Below are 22,923 nucleotides of genomic sequence, written 5' to 3'. Positions count from 1 at the left end.
CCAAAGTACCATGAAAAGTCATACGACAGTTCAAAGTGAAGCATAACGCTCTTCCAGAACTAAGAAGTTTCACGGTTTCTGACATGTTAGCAGTTGAAGTAGAGCTGCCAAGGGCATCAGGTTTTACAAAAACATATAAAGCCCCCTCAAGGGACATTTAAATAGAGTGTTATCAATAAATGACATCTATACATAAACATGCACTGTGCATCCATCCACAGTAGGACGCACGACCCCATTTGCTGGCCTGGTTATTCCAAAGATGCACACCAAGCTATCTCCTCACTCATGCGTGACTAGAGAACTCTTTCAAGTGACAAGACACTGATAAAGCTGCCATCTAATCCTGTCAACCACCCATCACTTATCAATTAAGGGGAACCTCTGGCAGTATTGCAGGAATCTGTAAGGCTGTTGACGTGACAGCCACAGCTGTGATATGTTACATAGCACACAGCACATCAATAACCGTCCATAGACCGTCTCCATTGGCAACACTGAAACTCAGTTAAGCAGTGGGATCTTTGAAACAGGAGTTTTGGGAAGCTGCTCTTGTCCAAAGAATACCTGAGATTCTCATTCGGGTTAGAACAACGTATCTGTGGGTATTACCAGTCTTTGCACTGCATTAGTCACACGTCTACAGCCTCCGTTTCCGAAGGCACAGGATGCTGAACGTGTATAGCTAATGCCGACAGCAATCTTTCTGTGTAAATTTGACAGCCGTTTGCCATTTACTGTGTACATAAACCAGCAAAGCATGTGGGAGACACCAAACCGCTTTAGTATCAGCCTGCGGGTTACTTCACCATAAACGGACTAGTGCATTTTTCTATGACGCATTCTACGAGCAGGCCAGAGGTGAACGAGAGAGCAGCCGAGGGTTTAAGGCTCACCAGGGAAGCAAGACGTGGCTGGGAGAGAGAGGCTTGAGGTAGTGCTGCAAGCTGCAGCTGGTAAGCAATACTGCTAATCACATTGTACCCAGTCAGTCTCATTTCATATTAAGCGGTACTTCTTATTTTATACAGTATGGTGTTCAATAGCTGCTGGGGAGAATTCGGGTTTGCAGTCAATCTGCGTATCTAGTTGCTTTCTTCCTTTGAAGATGAGTCACGCCAAACAGAAAAATAAAGTCGAGTAATGTCCTGTCTTTGTCTGTGTAATTGGCACTGGCTGAAACATTTGCGTACTTGGGGCTGGGAATCAGGGAATGTGATGCTTCTTTGCTGCTTGCATATCGACTGAAAACCTTCTCATCTGGACAAGCCAGCTCAAGTCAATCAGTATATTCTTGGATCTGAGTATAGTAAAGTGCTTGTTTATTAGTGAGATACAGAACATAGATCCCAATTGTACTGTATTAGAGTTCTATAGTGCAGAGCCAAACAAGTGTCTGCCTAAAGTGAAAATGGCCAAGTTTTTTGATTCAAGTATTGCCAGATATGGTTGTGGTGTATTCAATTGATCTAAACAAAGGCTGGGCAGGTTTCTCCCACAGAAAGCACATATTTTTATGAAGAAATACCAGGTTCATTTTAAAAGGAAAGGGAGATCCCCACCACCATTAAACAGCCTAAAATTATTCTCCAGACGGGGGCGTGGCAGTCAATGCGGCTGCTGTTTCAAACAACTGAATAGACTCCATTGTGTTACAGCAGCTTAATAATATAGTGCCTGGATTAGGAACCATTTATTTGCCTTCCATGTCCCATAGCCTTTGCCACGCTACTTTATTCAGAGCATTCACCTTCTTATAAAAGCTTAGCGTGTAATATCGTAGTAGAAGAATAACAAAGAGTAGTAGATCATATTAAAGCAAATAACTAGAGGGAGCATCCGAGTGGATGCAATCTGAGGCGGAGTAAAGATCTTTAGAGTTTGAATGCTGTGAATTTTAATTTTTTAAGGTCCTGGACGTTGTGTGCAACTGCCACTCATGCTTTCAGTGGCAATCGCTGTAAGTCGCCTTGGATAAAGGCGTCTGCTAAATAAACAAATAATAATAAAAATAAAATAAAAAGTGTGCTGTGCTGTGAATGGGAGGCTCTGTTAAACAAAATCATACCGTGAGTATAACAGGACTTGGAGTCCCGCTGAGGGTGAACGACAATCCACTTGTCATAAAACGTAGCTTAAGTAAATCACTGAGAAGTTTGGTAATGCACGGCAAACCTCCGCACAGCACAGCAAATGCAGGAGCGTGGGAAAAGCATGGGAAACAACAGTACCGTGCAAATGTAACCTTTCCGCGGCTGTTTTTCTCATGTCAAAATCAGGGCTTTCGTCAGGCCAACACTGAAGGAGCAGAGGGTAGGGAACACTCCTGCTGCTGTCAGCTGGAGAGGAGACGTGGAATACTGGTCAACGCTGAGGTTTCGTTGGACGAGCTCCAACTACAACAAACAGTGCTCTTCCTTCACTTTGGATGCCAATTAAACAACAGACATGCAGAGGAGGAACTTACAAACTTCATTTGTTCCATAAAAAAAAGCTTTCTTCCAACTGGGACAAGTGCCAATTCCTGACTGTTTATATGGGTTCAGTTTGTTATTCCTATTAACCAGCAGACAATCTGCTTCTTGTTAGGGTGTGTTATATTTCTGACTTGACAGCACCCACTGTTGCTTTTAAACACAGGTTTATTCCAAGTGTCAGATTTTCCTTTTTCATTCCGCTTTACTCTTCTGGACCTCCATACCCAAGGGAAATGCTTCCCAAGAACAGGGCTTGGGGTGATTCCAGAGTGCAGGAGTATTCATTTCAGATGGAAATACAAATAATCTGAGATCGTGAGGAACGGTATCCAGATAATCACTGGTGATGTGAATTAATGATGTGCTTTAGAGGCTCAGCCTGGTGCTGATTTAACCCTGTGGTCCCTGGAGAGCTCAGGATACTGTATCGCAGTGTACACAGTACTGCTTTATCCAATATTTACATCAGAGCAGCTTCATTATGTTCGTTAATTGGCACCATATTCTACACTACTTTTGTTAAACACTAAGGCCAACATTTATTACAGTAACTTGCGCAGTGGAAACAGTCATTTAAGACTGGCCAAAACACAAGGTTAATTTGTATATGTTTTGATTTGTGAACAGCTGCTGCAAAGGCAGGAATGCTAGCTCAGAGGCATACTCATATATAGGTGGGCTGCAAGCATATCAAAAGGGAATTGAGTTGAGTTGAGTATTATCAGTTGACACGCCTCTCTCAGCAGTGTCGGGGGGGGCTATCAACAAATATTTCAGGCATGCATGCAGAGCTGCTTACTGGCTTGATTTAGGACATCACTCCATCCTTTTTACTTGCCAAGAACTCTGTGGCTTTTATCAAAAATAAAACAGATAAGTTCAGTAAAAATAATAATGATATATTTGTTTTTAGATGTGGCTAACTTTAGTTTATAGCATACTTTTAAGCTCTGTGAATGTTTTTGTTAGTGTTGCTTGTCCAGAACTAAACACAGTCTAAAAAGTAAACAGCAATACAATTGCTCTGCAAAGCCACACGCGTCTCCCAGAAGAACACATGATTCCAGGTGCTGTGAGACACAGTGGATCTTCCCGAAGGGAATGGGGTTGATACTGGAACTGTGCTTGTATTTGAATTACTTTGGGTAATTGCATTATTAAATTGCATATAGGCTATAACGTTTTCATAATATTATAATCATGCATGCCTTTTTCATTACTGACACATTTTGTTACATGATTTTGTAGCGGTTTAACAAACCATGCAGCCATCTAGAAAAAAAGGAACTATTTATTAAGGATTCGTTTAGAATATTATAGCTATTTTGTTTGATCCTATCATTTGCTTCCCCGATATGAACTATCCAGGGAAGTTGTGCTGCTATGGAAGAGGATCTGTGTTATGTGCCGGTGCCCACAGCTACTTCGCCCAGCCATGGAGCGATTACTACAGGGAAGGTGATGTCAAGGAGAGCCCAAGGCAGTTCAGGTGCAATCTCTGCTAATCTAGTAATCACTGAGGCAAGGAAAAACAACAAGTTATCTGTGCAGCTTCTGTTGCGGATCAGCGTATGCATTTGTTTCCTGACCAACAAACAGACAACAGCTGTATAAGTTATCGGTAAGCCTAGTACATAAGTGTCTGATACCATGTGAAAAATCCCCCAAAACCACAAAGTGCAAACCAGGTAACTCACACACATAACAACTCAGTCTAAATATCACTGCATTAATGATGCATTTCATTGTATTTCCGTTCTGATGAATAACATCTCATTAATATCTATATAAATGCACTTTCTCATGATACACAAAGAGAGGAATGGAAGTGTGCACTCACTCGAGGAAGCGGGTGATGTACTCCCGGCTGCAGCGGGACCAGCTGGGCGGGGCGTTGCCGTACAGGAGCTGTGGAGACATGATGAAAGGTCTTTTCCCAATCGGCTCACAGTCATTCCCGCTCCCATCATGCTGAATCCCAAAGCTGTGGCGTAAGAGCACAGGTCCCACAAAGAGGAAAAATGAGCTGGACACTGCATATCTCCTAACCTCATTGACACAAGCCATGAAGGCATTGGACAGGAATGCTGCCTTTCTGTGTTTTGTAAAATGCACACAGTAGGATCGTTGCTGATCATCATGATTTGAAACTTCAATTGGAACTCATATTAATGCATAAACTGAACACTGTAAGCAGCAAAGTCAGAGCCGGAGCTCAAGGTTTACATGCACAACCAGATCTTCAATAAACACTGTTATACAAGCAGCTTTTTGTAATGTCCCATTCAAATACATGGTTAAGAACTAAATCACAATGACAGCACTGCTGTAGCCATGGCTGCAACATTGCGCCGTGCTATCACACAACATGACTCCGTGGGGCAGTGCTACTCACTCGTCACTCTTTCAGTCGACTCCACTCCAGCACCTTGTTCCAATCAGGCTCTTAATCATTGAATTGAGCAGTCCAGAGCCTTGCTCTACCCAGGTCTTTCATTGCTAAATTGTTGAAGGTGTTCATTCAAAGTAATTAAGATTAAGATCTAGATTGGAATGGACTGAAAGAGCCACTATTGTGAATCACTGCAATAAGGTCACAGTGTGTGCTAGTGGTGCTATAGACGTGACCTTAATGCCTGGAAATGACAAGAAAAGAAGTATGCATGAGGCTGAAAAGGATTCATGCCGCTAACATTTCTCATTGTTTACTGTTGCTGCATCCTGTGCTCTACATATTGACACAGTAATCTGCATTGTTTTGATATTTTTGTTCACAGGAACCTAGCAGAGATTGCAGTTCTGAAGCATGCTTTTTCTCACACTTCTGTCTCAATAAAAGCCTCCCGCCCTGCAGCTTTCCAGTTGTTTACACAATGGCTGTGGTTGCAGGAGGTGTTCATTGAGAAACGCATGTGGAAATGTGACTCAGAACACAACAGGCTCCAGCTCAGAGAAAGGGAGGTGAAATACTGAGCCTGTGTGGATAGATGTGCCAAGACATGTGGGTAAGAATATCACAAACAATCGCGATTACGAAAAGAAGGAAACTGGAGCTATATTGAGAGCACAGGAGGGAAAAACAGTTAGCCTTGAGGGATACAAGCTCAGACCTGGCCCAAGAGCTTTATGTATTAATAGTTTTTTTTAAATGTTTTGTTTGTTTCTTTGTTTAGTTATTTTGCTGTTGAACAATGAACATCTTTAACAGTTTTTTGTTGTTGCTAAAACAAAATTGAGCACAATGAGTTCTCTGAATAGGCCTCTGAGTGTGGAGATGAAAGCCTGCCAGTTTCGTGTCGGGGTCTCTCAGCTACACTCTAGATGCTTTTCAAAGTGCTCAGCCGCGGCAGGACAGTCTGTCCAGCGGCCTCACAGGGCTGCTGGGTGCAGAAGGCACCGGGATACAAGGCTCCTCACAGTCAGCACAAGTAGCTCTAAACCAATAAAGCAGGGTGTTGACAGGAACAAGTAGCCAATGGTATTTCTTCATTTAATGACCGTCGCAGCTGCAGAAGCCCCACATCCCTCTCCCCCGCGCTCCTTTAGATAAATAAACAGGAGGCCTGTCGTGTGGATTTTCTCTGCCAAGGATAATTGGCTCACAGGAGGTATAAACAAAAGAGGTCTTGAGCGAATGCATTCCCCTGATGTTATGAATTACCATTCATATTATTTATAATGACCCCTTAATCTCCATAATAATAACCGGATCATATAATGTTACTGTTCATTAAAATTGGCCCTCAAGCCATCTATCCTTTCATATTATTATTATTATTATTATTATTATTATTATTATTATTATTATTATTATTATTATTATTATTATTATTTGTACTACTCTTCAGAAGAAGAAGAAGAAGAAGAAGAAGAAGAAGAAGAAGAAGGAGGAGAAGAAGAAGATGAAGAAGAAGAAGAAGAAGAAGAAGGAGGAGAAGAAGAAGATGAAGAAGAAGAAGAAGAAGAAGAAGGAGGAGAAGAAGAAGAAGGAGGAGAAGAAGAAATAGAAGATCAGCTATTCGGTTTGCGCTTCGTCTTTTTCGCACTGTGAGATTAGTTAAGTTACAGTATTTAAGCAGGGCTTTTGTTCTGCTATGATTTAGTTTACTCCTACAACACATGGAATAATGCCCTGAGAGAGGAGGGGTGGTGGTCCTTCACGTCAGGATAATTGAGATGTTTCACAGGAGATTTGCAGCTCCCATCACACCCACCCTGAATTACAATTCTAGTATTCTGGACTCACTGTAGTAAGTTTGTGAAAAAGAAACAGAGTAGAAATGCAGCTGGAGCATCTAAAACATTGCTCTTAATACAGCAGCAGCTATGCTTCCTGTAGCCAGTACCAGTATGAGCTGAAACACGCGCATACACTATTGTTCTGTCAAAAACCTTTTAGCACAACCCTTACTAATAACATATGAGTGCTGGCATGCTGTGTACGATAGTATTCTTTAGCTGAGGTATCTCAAGCACCAGATCTCAGAAAGGTTGAAAAGTGCAGAAGTCTTACTTGTGCCCGAGTTCATGTGCCACGGTGAACGCCACAGGCAGTCCGGTGTCCTCGTTGATGCTGCAGCTGCGGTGGGGCTGACACATGCCCGACACGTGGGAGAGACCCAGCGTCTCGCAGGGCCTGTTCATGGCAGCGCAGATGTCTTTCCTGTGTAAAATAGACAGTGGTATTTGTCATCTACATTCTTTATATACCTGCCTGCCTGAAAAGCTCCGGTTGTGAGAATTTCCATTTTTGGTGAGTAATCGGTGATATAGAAACAATAGGCACTCCTGTGTGAAAACTTTGTGCTTTAATTAGTCATCTTAAACCACTTCTAAAAAGTCTTGTGCATTTTAACATTCCTAGCTATGTGTTCCTCTTACTATTTTAAATGTATTGCATTAAAGTCATCAATTCAATCAAACAATCACCAATTTGCACAACAAATCATAAATGCAGAAGCAATGGGGGGGTTCTCATAAATCTGCACACTAATGTACATTCTATTAATCAGAGAGGACTCAGAACTACAGTCCATGTGCTTCACACAAAACTTTAAAGCTGCAATGGGTAGATATGGAGGGTCGTGTGTTAACCACACTATCAGAGTGAGGGTAGTGTTAGCATGCAGAACGCAGGAATGGGCTGGAGCTGGAGTCGGTGGAGGGTCGTGTGTTAACCACACTAACAGAGTGAGGGTAGTGTTAGCATGCAGAACGCAGGAATGGGCTGGAGCTGGAGTCGGTGGAGGGTCGTGTGTTAACCACACTAACAGAGTGAGGGTAGTGTTAGCATGCAGAACGCAGGAATGGGCTGGAGCTGGAGTCGGTGGAGGGTCGTGTGTTAACCACACTAACAGAGTGAGGGTAGTGTTAGCATGCAGAACGCAGGAATGGGCTGGAGCTGGAGTCGGTGGAGGGTGCTATTGAAGCTGTCACAGTGGATCCAGGAAGACAGAGCACCATGTTTGATGGACACTCTACCTGAGACAATCCGGGGGGGGACAGATAATCCTAAAGTAGTGTCTGATACCATGTTTTAAAATAAAAATAAATGTTTGCTAGGATGTGTTTTGTTTCAAAACTGAATAGCTGAGACCTATGTGTAGCTAATGAAAATGCAAAGATGTGTGGGGTTATTTATCTTAGCTACAACAACTTGAACAGTAGTCCATTGTATCATCTTCCCACTTGGATTAGTGTTTTAACTGCACATATAGTAATTATTAATCTTTTGACATGACTCTGCATGGATTTCCAGCGAGGAAACTGAACGCGCTAGTAACCGTAATTGGCATTGTCGTTAACCCTTCCCTACCTGGTGAGCAGCACAGCCACGTCGTGGTGTGTGGGGTTGGCGTCTCCCTTCATGTTTAGGCTCTTTTGCCACTTGCAGAAGCTGGTGAGGCTGTTGTCCGCGTGGTGGGTTATTTTGAGGTCCTCCTAACAAACAAAAGCAGATGCTTGTGTGAGGCACACAAAGCACTGGAGAGGCTTGTTTTGCTAAGTAAAGGTTAAGGAACAGGACTCCAACGCAATGCTGAATTGTATTAAAAAAGGGGAGGGCCGGTTTGTTTCAAGCTATACTTAAGTGCACTTGACAGAAGAATTAGATTACACTCTTCCAAGTTTAATAGGGCAGCCGAATGATCCAGGATAGCAGATCTGGCAGATTCTAGACCACACAGCTTTACTATTTAACGCTGCATGTCTTTCTTTATCATACCAGACAAACCAAGCAGAACATGTCATCTAATCTGTACTGGGGCATCCTGGTACAACTGTTCTTTTACCACAGTGATTGTAACAGGTGGTAACTTACATGCACTTGTTTATTTGTTTGGATTCAGACAGTCGTTGGTAGTACATTTTGGAGGAAACATTTCATTCACAGAGCTCAGAAAATGACAGACACTCAACTCTGGCTCCAATTAAACAAAGAGAGTCTAAGAGAAGCAGTGCTGGTGCCAAACACCTGGAAGCTGTGTGGATAGATATATCTGTTCATCAGCTTTGGCAGCAAATAATCAAGAATAAAAAAAAGGATGCACATGTGTATTTTGTGATAATCTTATCACTTATTGTCAATGTGCTGAAGGCTGCTATCTTCATTGCACTGGGGAATTCAATCCCCAAAAGCAGCTTTGTACTGCCATACAGAGCTGAGCAAACACACAAATGCCTCGGATGGGCTGACATTGTAAACGGTGTCGAGCAGGGCAATTAACCTGAGGCGCTTTTGGAATGCTGTTTCTTGTACAGCCTAAGCCAGGAAAGTACAATCGAAAAGGAGAGGAGAAAACGTGTTTAGTTATAATTCCCCTAGATTGTGGAATTCATTGCCCTTTTCCATTAGAGGCAGTCAATATTTTTAAGTCAAGAGGCTTACTTTTATAGTTTAGCCTTGTTACCTGGCTTACAAACATAATTGATTGGTTCTATTTGATTTGCTTATGTTTGTGATTTATGTTGTTTTCTCTATCACTCTTATTGTCTTGTTTTCTTCAATTGATTTATTTAGGCGTTTTATGGTTGTTATTATTATAATTATTTACTCTTATTTTGTCATTTTACTTCTTGATACCACATGCTTTTGTTCTGTATAGCGCTTTGATATGAAAGTGATATGAAAGGCGCTTCATAAATAAATTGACATTTTAATGGAATTAAAGCTTACGGTATAGTACGCAAACCATACCACTTGTATCAATGTTCATCAGTCAAGTGCATGCAGGGACTAAACCTGGGACCGTACCTGACAAATAAAGAGAATGAAGAGCTGAAAGATGAGATATGAAAGCTGCTCTACTAACTCAAATTAGTGCCACCGTCAGCACCTGTTTACCCAGCTACTGAAGAGCAGCGCATCACAGTGAAGCAAACAGACAACTGAAAACACAAGCTCCTCTCTTACCTCGTCTTCCTCCAGTAAGATCAGACGAACCACCACAATGTGGATGGAGTTTCCAACACTGGCATCATGAAACAATCCTGCAACCTAAAAAGCAAACAAAGCCATGAGGATCAATAATGTTATTTTTTTTATTTTTTTTTAACTATATATAATTCCCCCTGTAATTAATTCTTGTAACCTTGTTTGACATTTTCTTTTAGAAACTAGCCAGGTATTGTCACGCACATTTTCTTAGGAGAGAACGAATGGAGATGGGTAAATAACAGGTGAAACTGTGAAAACAGGGAAGAAAAATGCCATTTCTCCCCCTCTGTTCTTGCTACAGAAGGGTTGCATTGGCCTTTTTTGTATCCACGATAAGAACTAGAGAGTGTCCATGGCAACCACAAGGCAGGCACTGGCAAATATAAATTGTAGCTCACAGTTTGACACATAGAAGTTGATCCACTCATCTCTGCATTACATGTTCTTGATAGGGTGCTTATATAGCACAACGTGTTCCATGGATCCTCAGGTAATTCAGGAACATTGCTCCTGGAATCGTCTCTTTAATAACGCTGTGTATAGGGCCAAAATGTGACTGTTTGTGCCCAATGCTATTAGGATATGCCAAGTTGGCTACGTGGTAGAGCTGGAGTGTATGATATTAGGATATGCCAAGTTGGCCTTGTAAAGTGGAACTTTCACCAGAAAGGATTTTATTTCCAATTATCCTAGAAACTATTATCTGAATGTAATGGCCATGCAATATTTAAATTGAACATGTTTTATTATTATTATTATTATTATTATTATTATTATTATTATTATTATTATTATTATTATTATTATTATTATTATTTACTTGTAATTCCTTAGAACATGTGTGCAACATTCTTTAACCCTGCTATGGTCTGTAGAAGTTCAGTTATGCAAAGATTTTATCATGCTCCAATTAGAGCTTAGAATAACGTGTTCACCTCAAAACACCAGATTATAAAGTTCACAGAAGAGCCACTCCTTAAAGGGCTAAATCTGAAGTATAGAAAAGCCTTTATTTCCCCAATGCTTGCAGGGTTAACCATTCAGAGGGATGAGATGCTATAAGCCCTTTTCTTTAGCCCTTGCACAACGTAACAGGCTTGAAAAATGAAATTGCACTTGCTGTCGATTGATGGTTGACAATGCGGCCATCACACATTACTGTTTTACATCCTATTCTGTGTGTTTTGTATAATTCTCTGATGATCTTTCTGCCTAGATATTCATTCACCAGATGCACTTACTAACTAATTACCCTTTTACAACCTTGGGGACCTGTTTCTGAAAAGGCTACTAAAAGCTGTATTCCTGAATTGATTACCTTAGAAAAAAACAACAATAGAGAATGATAGGAAGCTCTATAAAAAATGAAACAGGTAATAAATGAAATACCATGAAAATCAATATCCCTTAAAGGAGTTTTTCTTTAATGTTGCCAATGCAGTGGTTTGTTAGAAAAGTTTGATTGAATAGCATCATGCCCCAGGGAAATGGTTGTACTGGATTAAACCAATGCGATGCAGACAGCTGAGGAAGCCCCACATCAGCTCACCATGTTCATGACGGTCAGCACATAGTCCTCCACATGCTCGCTCCCGTGGTACTCCACCATCTTGGTGTCGGCCACCACCAGCGTCTCCACCCACTTCTCCTTGCTGATGGAGCGCTGGCGGATCCGCCTGTGCCGACGCTGCTTCTGCTCCCACTTCACCCGCCTCTCCTCCGTCGTCTCCCGGATCCTCCTGGACTCTGAATACGACAGAACAGCCTTTCAGGACTCAGACAGACTGCTGGACGTGACTCAGCTTCTCTCACGGAGGGATAACAATTCAGTACTGAATCTCAGAGTATCTGTCTGCTCATTAACATCAAGCAAGTTTTCTTAATCTAGTCAAGCTTTCTGCGAGATCGGACAGTGGTATACCCTCCCAGATGTCTGTGTGTCTCCCCCCTGACACCTAACGTGTCCAGATCAGACCTTTGTTCTAACCTTGTTTTTTAACTGCCTCTCTCCTTTGTTGAATGCAAAGAATGTTTTGAAAAAACAATTTAGAAACTGTCTGTCTCAATCGCATCAAATAAAAGTCTTTCAAACCTGTGATTTTTAAAAAAAATAGAAGAAATGTATCATTCAGTTGAGCCGGCTTATTTCGATTTCTATAGACCGATGGGTTAGGTAAGTAATTTAGTGCTACTCATGCTCTCAAATACATGATGCAAACAATGAATGAATGAACCCTAACTGTCTGCCTCTCACCTCAGCAGGGAACTCTCACACTGACAAAGTTCACTGAAACTGAAGGCAAATGCAATCTATATTGGAAAATATATCTATATTGCAGCCCATTCACAACTGGGCAGAGTGGATGACGCAAGGAAGCTGTTTGGCTGATCGCCAACATTGCCTGGTTGGTTAAATTAAGTTAAAAGTTTCATCTAACAGAAGTCTTTATACAAAGGTGATTTAACAGGGGAAATACAGTCACCATATACATTCAGGAGGAAAATACATCAATACAGATATACATATCTAAAAGGTTGTGCTGAAGAGAGACAACTTCTCAATGTTTTGATATGTTTAACATACCTTTGTCACGGGAAAGTGAGTTTGAAAACAAACAGTGGATATACTTATAGGCTTTTGATGCCATGGCAACTACACTCACTTATTTCTATTTAAATCTACTAATGTGTTTGTGCTGTAATTTACTACATAGTTAATGATTAACAATCTGCTATTCCTTTCTATCTAAACCTTCAGGCCTCGTGGTACTGAGTCTATTTCTCCATTTATTTAGCTTTGTTCTCTACAGTACCTTTCACTCCGCAGGTCCCGTTAACGCTGGGGTCCTCGCTGACGCTGCTCTGGCGGGGTGGCTCACTCCCTCTCTCTCCTCCCCTCTCAGCGGCGTGCCGTTTGTATATAACATGCGGCTGTGCTGCTCCATCCTCCTGCCCCTCTCCTCCCAGAGGTTCGATAAAGAAGTCTTCATTGGAAAGCTGGAAAACACCCATCTAGAGGGGAAAGCAGCACTCAGGATAGTTACCAAGCAAAGCACTGGACTTGTGTAAAAAGGGACGGACAACAGGCATCTCTAAAAAGCGCTCCTTCAACTAGCCTGTTTATTTATCATCACTATCAATTCTTTATTTAAGCAGGTACAGTCGATTGAGAGAGAACACATTTGTTTACATCTGTGTGACACCTTGATGTAAAATAAAGGTATGAAACAAATAATGAAAACAAATACATGTAGCCTCAAACTTATAAATATTGCAGTTGATGTTGAAGTGAATGATACATTGTATGGCTGGTATTGGGTGCTTATATTTCAAACCTATCCAATGCATTCTGTAGCTATCTACTTTAATCTATTTACTGACCCTTAACTATGAGGTAACCTGCAGGCTATTTTCTTGCTCTTGTTTTCTATCAAGACTAAATGACTCCATGCACCACTGGCGCTCCCTCCTTGAAATGCTCTTCACAAGCCTGCTAGCTCACAGCACTGATCCTTCAAGAACAGATTGGTACGGGTCTTTAATAACATCCATCATCTTAACTAATGTATTCGTCTCGTTGTTTAGAAGCACTTTGCATCTCTTTGTCTGGTAACTTTTTAAAGTTTAAAGCTCCCATGTCTTCTCTCCAGCTGGTACACCAGATGTAACCCTTACCTGCCCCTTGCAAAACACCTTTGTAAAAGTTTGCCACTGTAAAAGCATAGCAAGGTGTAATAAAGTACAGTGCAAGCATGGTAAAGCATTGGCAAGCATTGTAAAGAAAAGCAAGGTATGGTACTGTAAATCAATTAATAAACATGGCAAACCAGGGTACAATTTTAGTAAATGCATAATATAACCATGGGAAAAGCATGCAAAAATACTGTGGTGGTAAACTGTTATAAGGGTAGTCAATATAAGAAATACCCCAGTAAGATATACCACATAGAACACATGTGATAGTTCTTATATCCATGGGGCAGGATGTTACAGGGAGACGGGTTAATGGTTACACTCTGGTGTACCAGCTGTCCTAAAAGAGCCCTTTTGAGGCCATGGTGGGTTGAACTTGAGTTTAAAATACTCACTGGGCTGTGATGAACCAAACGGAACTGGATCTACAAAGCTGTGCTAAGCACCAAGACATTAGTTAAGAGAAGTGCTATTTAAGACCTGTGCCAAGCTGCTCAGAAGCTGACAATCAATAATCCTGGCCTGGGAAGCCGCATGTGAACAAAGTACTGTTTTGGGATTTGATAAGTCCATGTTAATAGGATTGCTGTTACACACAAACGCTTGTAATCGCTGCTCAGACAGGATGGGCACTAACCGCTTGCCTTCACTGCAAAAGCTCTGTAGCCTTTCCCAGAGATGGGAATCGATACTCAGAAATGTGAAGTAGAAGGGATTCTATAAAGAGCCTTTTTCTTTTTTTTTTTTGCTCTGCACAGCAGATGGAAACTCTACGCAGCGCTATACTGTACAGTCATTCAACACAATCGTATCTATACTCTAAGAGCTGTCTTCGCTAGCCTGTGTATCACTGCTCACACCTGAACTAACTGTCTTAACAGCAGGATGCAGACTTTCTCAGCGTTTCAGATCTCGAGAGTGAATACCCATTGGCAGGCTGTGGTTTTCAATGACAAGTCTTTTTGTTTCCACTGCCAAACTTTCTTATGCTGCATTCTGAAAACCACTGCGCTGTCACACAGCACAAAGAATTGCCTTAAACTTTAGCAGGCAATTGTGTTGTCTGTGGGGTAGAATAGCGCCATTGTGCTCTCTGTTAATTTATCCCAGTGTGGGCTGGCGTTTTAAATCAGCCCAGATGTCTTTGTCTTCAGGCTCCTGTCGTATTACAGATGGTGAAACCTATTGCCCATAATTAGAATGAGGAATGACTGAAATAAGGGGTATTTGTGTAATTTATATAATGTTGCAGCTGCTGTTGATACAATTCAGGGTAGTATTTATTCAAATAACCATTTCCACTATAAATCATTCTTTCTCTAGTTTGTTCTTTTTTTTTTAGCAGTATGCCAAGAATGTGTGTTTAAAAGGGGTAGATAAGGTGAACACTGTCTTTTTCAAGAGTATAACTCTGCACCTGCTTAATATCTGTTACCATGCACAATACAGACCTGCAGAGGCTTAAGAAAACACCCCTGAATAGGACAATCATTGAAATACGTCTTATTAGTCATCACTCATAATACCTGTAGATGGGTTATTTTGCACAGAACTTTGAGTACAGAGAGGCTAATGAACTCACTTAACTGTAATGTAGTTTTATCTGGGAGAAAGGGCTTTAGAAATGTTAATGAAATGTAAATGAAATCGCTTTTTTATTTGGATTCATCATTAACGACGTGTTAATCCAATTATTTACTCTGCATGAAATTACCATTAATGTAGCCGCTATAATGAAGCTCGCTGTGCATCATGATATAGTTACCACGCAGTGTGCGTGCTACAGTCTGTCAGGTTATGCAAGTCTCATATTCTGGGTATGTGTTTTTATAAACACAGTGTGTGTACAAACAGGGAAGAGAGATTGATAGACACTGACACATATGTATTTTAGTTTAGTTTATTCATTTTGTGCACAGGCACATAGTGTCAAAGTTTTCTTTAATGAACTCCTAATGTAGAAAAAGAGAAAAGCACCTGTTTAGGAAGTGATCATTGTAAACACCTGCATGAATATGTCTTTGTGAGCTAGGGTTACGAAACACAACTAAAAGAAGATGGGAGCGTGAACACAGAACTGTGAGTGCCATGATATGAAAAACCTTGACAGCCCCGGGACTATGCTACTTACCAGCCCGTTGCAGGTACTGATAGCCGCCATCCCCCTGGTGGCAGCCTGGCCCTGCACCTCTCCAATGAATTGACAGGAGTAATGGCTGCGGGTTCGAATCTTGGCCCCAGCCAGGCCCCCGTACCTTCTCTCAGAGACGAAGCCGGGAGCCAGCAGGTGAGGATTTCTGCTCAGGTTGAACAGCAGGTCCTGCCCGCTGTGCTGGAGCTTGTAGTAAACAGGAGCACTGCTGCTGTCCTCGGAGCTCAGGTCCCGCTTGTGAATCCTGCTCACCCGACGGGACACAGAGTGGGAGACAAACTGCCCAGCTTCATCCACTCTAACAGGGTGGACAACTTCAAAAGGGGTCCCTGTGAAGAAGAATAATACACAGCAAAGTTACAGCAAAAAAAGGACATGACAATGCTGGCGATCTGTGCTCAACCAGGCATCTTTATTTCCTTCACCAATACCCTTTTTAATGGCTCTGTACATTAATACAATAATGCAAATGTAACGCATCTCCTCCTAGCGGCTGATCAGTTAATAACACCGACATTAGCTAAGAGCCGTGCTTACCTGTCGACTACAGAGTTTACACTGCAGTTGAATGTTAAGACGTTTGTCTATGAACCGTATGGTTTGCGATTCTCGTCCAGCCCTTACCTTCCTATTCAATTCAATGGGCTGAGATGCCACTTATCTCTAAAACGCATTTCAAAAACTTTTCTAAAAACTTTTTTTTTTCTTTACACGGCGCACAAACGTCTTCAGTTGGATTAAGATTAAACTTTCCCGTCTTTTAAAGATCATTTTTGGTGAAAGTTTGTGACTATAGTGGATGACAAACACTAGTACCGCGTTCCATTTGTTTTATTGTCATCGGTCAGCATTTCATACTTTGTTGCTTTTATATATCTATCTGTCTATCTATCTATCTCTCTATAGATAGCTTGATATGTAGGGATAGATAGGTAGATACAAAAACAAGTTTTAATTTAATGATGCCCCGTTTACCACCTTTGTTTACAACTTGGCAGAAGAGTTTACAAACCTTTACCTTGTGTGAATCCGTATGTCGTGCAGCTGCCCAGCCCTGCTAAAATCCCTGACAGTACAGCGAAGAGAGAACATGTCTGTCCGATATAACGAGAAGCCCTGCTTCTGCAGCACCGAGGGGACAACATGTTGCACCAAGACAAAAAAAAGCGCAAATAAAATCCAGTTCGGTGCGCTGAACCCCCGTGTAATAATTTCAATTTTTTAAAAGCTTTCACTCAAGATAAAATCGTTATCGCTGTTGCTTTAACTGTTCTGTCCCCAGTGTGGTGTCGTTAGCAGAGCCAGATTCAAGTAGGACAACCCGCTTTTGTCAAGTCCTTAAACTTGTGAATGCCCGAGTTGAGTGACCGCTGGAGGAATCCTTGGCTTTACACAGTAGCACTGGGACCAAGCCCGGGCCAATTAGCACAAACCTCTTGGAAAAAAAAAACAAACTGAAGGGGGTTTAGCTACTCTAGCGGATCCCTACTGGCTGCAGGCGGGTCTCCCGAGTAACTGAAGTTTGCATGTACTGTATATCGTTGGGAACAACCCCTTCCTTTCTCTTTTCATTCCAGCAGTTATGTAATCAACGACGTTTTTACAAACAGATTAACATTATCAAGACCTCCACGGTGTTAGCTCCTGGTTACTGGATAGCAGAGAGGGGTCAAAGCTACTACTACCATGGTGATGTGAAATACAGGAATACAATTCACTTGCATGGAAAAGGTCATTCCTGTCTGTGTCGTCTACTCTGCAGAAACCTGCCGAGTTATATATTACGCTCCTTTTTCATTTTCTTTTGGAAGTTCTTAACTAAACACACGCACGCACGCACACGCGCACACACACACACACACACACACACACACACACACACACACACACTGTGTGTTCGTGCGTGTGTGTGTAGTTAAGAACTTTCAATTTGGCTTCTACATATTCCTTTGTCACGAATGCCCCAGTACTTTACATCTGAACTCGTGTTCTGTGTGCGAGAGCCGTTCAGTGGTACAAAAAAGGAACTGCCGGTAGATATGGAATGGCTTGGCTATCACCTTGAGCTGGTCTATTCGGGTAGGAAACATCCCGTGACAGTGAGATTTTTTTTTCCAAGATAGGTGTTATTTAAGTTAAAGCTACTTGGTGTTAGTTATTAATTATATCTCCAATTATTGATGCGAAGCTGTGCTTGACCTCGACACCGTAGTTTAACTAGAATGTTGTCCTAATGGAAATCAATATTGCAGGAGACGCGGTGACATGCATTGCTGGGTATCTTCTGCTGAAAGAGATGATCATCTGCAGGGAACTCAAATAGACATTGACAGTGAGCTAACTGGGCTGTTTTTACGGAGATAATAAAATCAATCATTGTATTTTTAAGGCGGGGTGGGGGGGGGGGGGGGGGGGGGGGAGCAGTTGCAAAACAGAAAAGTTGGAGTTAACTCATACCTTTAAGGTTTAAAATACCCAAATAATTTTTGTTGTTGAATGTTGAGCTCTCTGAAAGCCGGCATTATGTTATTACATCAAACCAGTGGCATCATTAAACTGTAAATGATGCTTTTACAATTACAGTATCTCGCAACCATGCGCATGTTTTCACGCTACAGTACAATAGTTCAATCTTCTGTGCACTATATTAGAAAGTAGATCATGATCCAGGCCGGCTGGTTCACATTGCCCAAAGGTAACGTTTAGCTGTGGAAACACAAGCTACACCTCCCCCATTAAAACCTGCCTGAATGCGGGGTCCCTCTGTGAGCCTCATATCCGCTCTCCTTCTACTTACAGGTTTAAGATTAGGCTGTAAGAAATTTTAACCGACCCATTCAAACTCCAGTATAGCTCACTCAAACAGAGTTTACATACACAATCAATATTTTAAGGTAGCACCCTTTTCGATGTTTTACCCTTTCATATGCAACAGCGCTGTGTTTACACCGCAACCCCTCTTACAATATCTCCTTTGTCTGCCGGTGCCACCTGGTGGACAGGGAAAGAGGTGCAGATTAAAGGAGATTAGCCGCTGTGCTAATTGAGCGAACTGATTTTATTTAACCCTTTGCGTTTGTGACGGTGGGATGACAGTGAGTTTCATATTTGGACATGGTCTAATCATTGATACTGGTAATAGTACATCTAACCCGACCAGGAGGAATGTACAACCTTAAATGATTATTGAACTAAACATACAAAAGAAAACTATAAATAACGCGCCTGACGCGACAGAATGTCACGATGCATTGGGTGCTAGACTTTCAATTAGCGAGCACGCATAGTGGGCTTGAGATACCCAAAAGATTCTGTGGCCGTCGAAGACTGAAGAATAGATTGTGCGGTAATGGATCATTTGAATAAAGACAATTCATTGGGTAAGGTAGCGTTACTCTATGATATAGAACATTGTCTCTGATTGGTATGCTTACAAGAACCAATATCCTATACATTCATTAAAATCAAATTGGCACAACTGTATTTGTTTTGAAATGTAGCCATTTATAATGAATTCGGATTTAGATCATTCATATCATTGATAATTTAGACAAAACAGAGTATAAAGACACATCAGGTGACCGATTTCTATAAAAAAAAATCGAAAAGACCATTACAATTCTGAATAAGAAACAGCACACTATTCTGGGAAAGTCGGGTTAACTACAATTTAGCACATAGCTTTAAAAATCTAGTTGCCTTTTGTTTCGGTGCTATGAAGAAGAACCATTCTTATCAAGCCTAGTGGACTGTAATGGATTCAATGTACAATCAATCTGTGATAAAGTAGAACAGTTCGGGTTTCCGTTATTTAGTTGCTTCCCATTTGTATTTGTCTTAATTCTGGTTTCCAAATAAAGCATGGCATTATGCAGCCTCTCCGAGTTCTATTTGGAACCATTTGATTTCAACTGAATCCATAGAACATTCCAAGATTCCGAAGAAATCCCGAAATATTTATAACACTATTGTTGAGAATGCTTGTCGTTAACTGGGTCTACCTAAAGACTCCCTGTTAATTGTTATATAATATTACGCCTAGTGGAATTGGAGGCTGTGATTTGCTAATACTTTACTGCCGATGCGCTTTGGAACATCACTGTCACTTCAGCACCTTGGATAAAGGCCGAGACACGGCGCTCTTCATGTTGAAATCCCTGGGTGATGAAGCACTGTGTACGAGGCAGAGGTCTTTTATTAGTGTGCGTGTGCGTGTGCGTGTTATATTCAACACAAATTGTGTGTAAATGTGTTTTTATTTCGTTTACGTGTATACATTAAAAATACAACCCCCAGACAGTTTGTATTAAGCAAGGATCCGTGCAAGGTCTAGTAATGTCCCCGGTGATCTGCACAGCTCCACATCCTAGCCTGTACATGATGGAGCTAACCGATTCTCCTCAGCGTGACAGCTTTGCGACGGACTCTTTGATTGACAAGGCAACCGAACAATCAGTTTCAGCCTTTTCTGGTACTTACCTGTAGCCTGCACTTCAGCCCAATCGCTGATTCCAAGAGGCGGATCACCAAAAAATGCACTCGCATTAAAAAGCTTGCAGTGGCAGCCTGCTCTTCATTTAGTACCAGATGCTTATTGCTACCAAACCGGAGCGCGAAGCTGCTGGCGAACAGAGTAGATTAAAGTCCACAGCGATAGAAGAGAAAAGGGAGAATAACGTTAGAAAGGCGAGTCAAAGGAGGTTGAGATAAATCTAGTGGTAGTGGTGGTAGTGGGGTGGAAGTTCTGGATCTGTACTGGTGATATGCTAGCAGTAAAAAGTCTGGTGCCAGCGAGCGCACCTGGAGCATTGCTTATGTCGGAGAAGATGGTGGACCTTCAGAATGATACCGGGGGAATGTACAACGCCTCTGCCGAATGGAAGACATTCAGTAGTTTGGATGACATCGATGTGATAGCGGATGGGAGTCCAGTATTGAGGATCCTCATCTCTACCATCTACTCGGTGGTTTGCGCAGCGGGGCTGGTGGGGAACCTGCTGGTCTTTTTCCTCATGAGGGTGAGCCAGGGGAGAAAGAAATCGAGCATCAATTTCTTCATCCTCAACTTGGCAGTGACAGACTTCCAGTTTGTCCTGACCTTGCCCTTCTGGGCTGTGGATACTGCCCTAGACTTCAGCTGGCCGTTTGGGAATGCGATGTGCAAGATCATACTTTCGATCACCGTCATGAACATGTACGCCAGCGTGTTCTTTCTGACTGCCATGAGCATCACCAGATACTGGTCGCTCGCCTCTGCTTTGAATAACAAAAGCCGGCGAATGCCTTGCTCTGTGAAATGGATTTGCTTGCTGCTGTGGGTCTCTGCTACTGTGGCCACCGCGCCCACAGCAATTTTTTCAACAGTGACAAACATCGCCGGGGAGAAATTATGCCTTCTCAGGTTCCCCGCGGGTCATTACTGGCTGGCGCTTTATCACCTGCAGAAGATTCTGGTTGCCTTTGTCATCCCCATGCTCGTCCTCTCCATCTGCTATCTGTTACTCCTGAGGTTCATTAGGCAGAAAAGCATGAACAACAACAATCCGAAAAGAAGATCCAAAGTCACCAAATCTGTGACCATAGTGGTGCTGTCATTCTTCCTGTGCTGGATGCCCAACCATGCCATAACTTTATGGGGCGTCCTGGTCAAGTTCAACGCGGTTAACTGGGATAAAACGTACTATATGGTCCACACCTACATTTTCCCTGTCACTGTGTGCCTGGCGCACGCCAATAGCTGTCTCAACCCGATTCTGTATTGCCTAATGCGACGGGAGTTCAGAAAAATGTTAAAAGATGTTTTCTGGAGGGTCTCGTCCCCTACAATTTCACACACCTGTCCAATACGCCCGTTTTCTGGTTCCCGTAAACCGGAGCACGATGACAAACTGGTTGTCATCCCGCTCCACGCTATTGACAGCGAACACGGCACACGCGGCTCGCTCTTCAATGGAAGATGTGACACTTTACCTTCTTCAAGTACGCTGGTGCAAAAATGAATGAAGCCACAAAAGAAGTATAAACTGCTGGGTATAAATAACTGTGAATGTGAGTGTGTGTCTGTGCGTACCGTGTCTAACATGTGAACACTATCAATGATGATGATAATAATAATAATAATAATAATAATAATAATAATAATAATAATAATAATAATAATAATAATAATAATAATAATAATAATAAACACAGAGCATATGCTAAAAAGGAAAATGAAAAAGAATATTACCTGATGAATCCATCATTGTCATTTCGTTAACAAACTACAAAAGTTTGAGAAAATATATACAACAGAAGCTTAATGTGCTTAATTGCCAATGTGTGTTTAAACGTCCCTGTACTAATCTAGGCTATAGGAGCTGTGATTCTTGAAATGCTATAAGCAGCTTTGGTTGATCTGAGTTCAGATATGACTTACTCCACAGTGCATGGCAGTGTCTGATTTGACTTGTTTTATGCATTTAGTACATGTTAACACCAAATAATGTATATGTGGTTATTATTTTGTTTTTCACATCTGAAATGTGTATTTTGTAATAAAAAAGACGAGAATAAAGTTTGAATCACGATGTCTTATTTTCACATTATAAGGTAATTATAGAAACTTGAATGCAACCAGCATTGGAAATATATCACGCACCCAAAACTGGGTGCAATTAAAATGCGATTCTCACTCAGAATGAGCCGAACAGAAAATCACCACGGAGCTCACTGGCACACACTGCTTCATATTGCAGAATTTACATTTCTCAAATAAAAACTCCTATCCAGGCTAATAAACAAAACCAATGCAATAATTCCAGACAATCAGATGATTTCACAGGTCCCGATAAGCGCCTGCGTTACCTAAAATAACACTGGCTAGTCCAAGATTAGTGCAAGCTGGGGTCTATGAAACCAGCTGAACATAGTCGCGTTGTCATATTGGAAGGGCGTATGAAATTCATATTTACAATATAATAACAATTTTTAAAAAAAACAGCCCAAAATGTGCCCAGCTTGTTTTAAAACAAGACGGCAGCTACGACTGTTTACGCATGAGCGCAGTTTTGAAAGGATTCACCAGCATCCAAAGGTTAATTTAATGCGGCAGTTTCTGAGAGTAAATGAGAATGGTTGCTATGTAGCCTAGGTGCTTTAGCCAGGTTTTGTACTGCACAGGTCTG

At 41.7% G+C, this 22,923-nt stretch overlaps 2 protein-coding genes across 3 annotated transcripts in view; one reads left to right on the top strand and one right to left on the bottom strand.

Moving 5' to 3' along the window:
- Window positions 1–17,371, bottom strand: part of LOC117429548 (A disintegrin and metalloproteinase with thrombospondin motifs 7-like) — a 58,740-nt gene extending 41,369 nt beyond the window's left edge. For both annotated transcript variants that reach the window (XM_058999095.1, XM_058999094.1), the window contains exons 1-8: window positions 16,776–17,371; window positions 15,737–16,086; window positions 12,726–12,924; window positions 11,462–11,658; window positions 9,889–9,972; window positions 8,293–8,417; window positions 6,991–7,140; window positions 4,318–4,461 (exon numbers count right to left, since the gene is read on the bottom strand). In XM_058999095.1, coding sequence (XP_058855078.1) covers window positions 4,318–4,461; window positions 6,991–7,140; window positions 8,293–8,417; window positions 9,889–9,972; window positions 11,462–11,658; window positions 12,726–12,924; window positions 15,737–16,086; window positions 16,776–16,902 — 1,376 coding nt within the window. In that variant the 5' untranslated portion in view covers window positions 16,903–17,371. The remainder of the gene's footprint in view (window positions 1–4,317; window positions 4,462–6,990; window positions 7,141–8,292; window positions 8,418–9,888; window positions 9,973–11,461; window positions 11,659–12,725; window positions 12,925–15,736; window positions 16,087–16,775) is intronic.
- A 2,896-nt stretch (window positions 17,372–20,267) lies between these two features.
- On the top strand, window positions 20,268–22,307 carry LOC117429549 (relaxin-3 receptor 1-like). Its single transcript, XM_034049172.3, has one exon. The coding sequence runs from the start codon at window positions 20,521–20,523 to the stop codon at window positions 21,754–21,756; it is 1,236 nt and encodes a 411-aa protein (XP_033905063.1). The 5' UTR covers window positions 20,268–20,520; the 3' UTR covers window positions 21,757–22,307.
- Window positions 22,308–22,923: the final 616 nt, after the last annotated feature.

The sequence above is a fragment of the Acipenser ruthenus genome, chromosome 24 (assembly GCF_902713425.1).
Source record: "Acipenser ruthenus chromosome 24, fAciRut3.2 maternal haplotype, whole genome shotgun sequence".
NCBI classification, from domain to species: Eukaryota; Metazoa; Chordata; class Actinopteri; order Acipenseriformes; family Acipenseridae; genus Acipenser; species Acipenser ruthenus.
The sequence above is the reverse complement of the archived record's forward strand: the minus strand, read 5'-3'. Positions and strand labels throughout refer to the sequence as shown.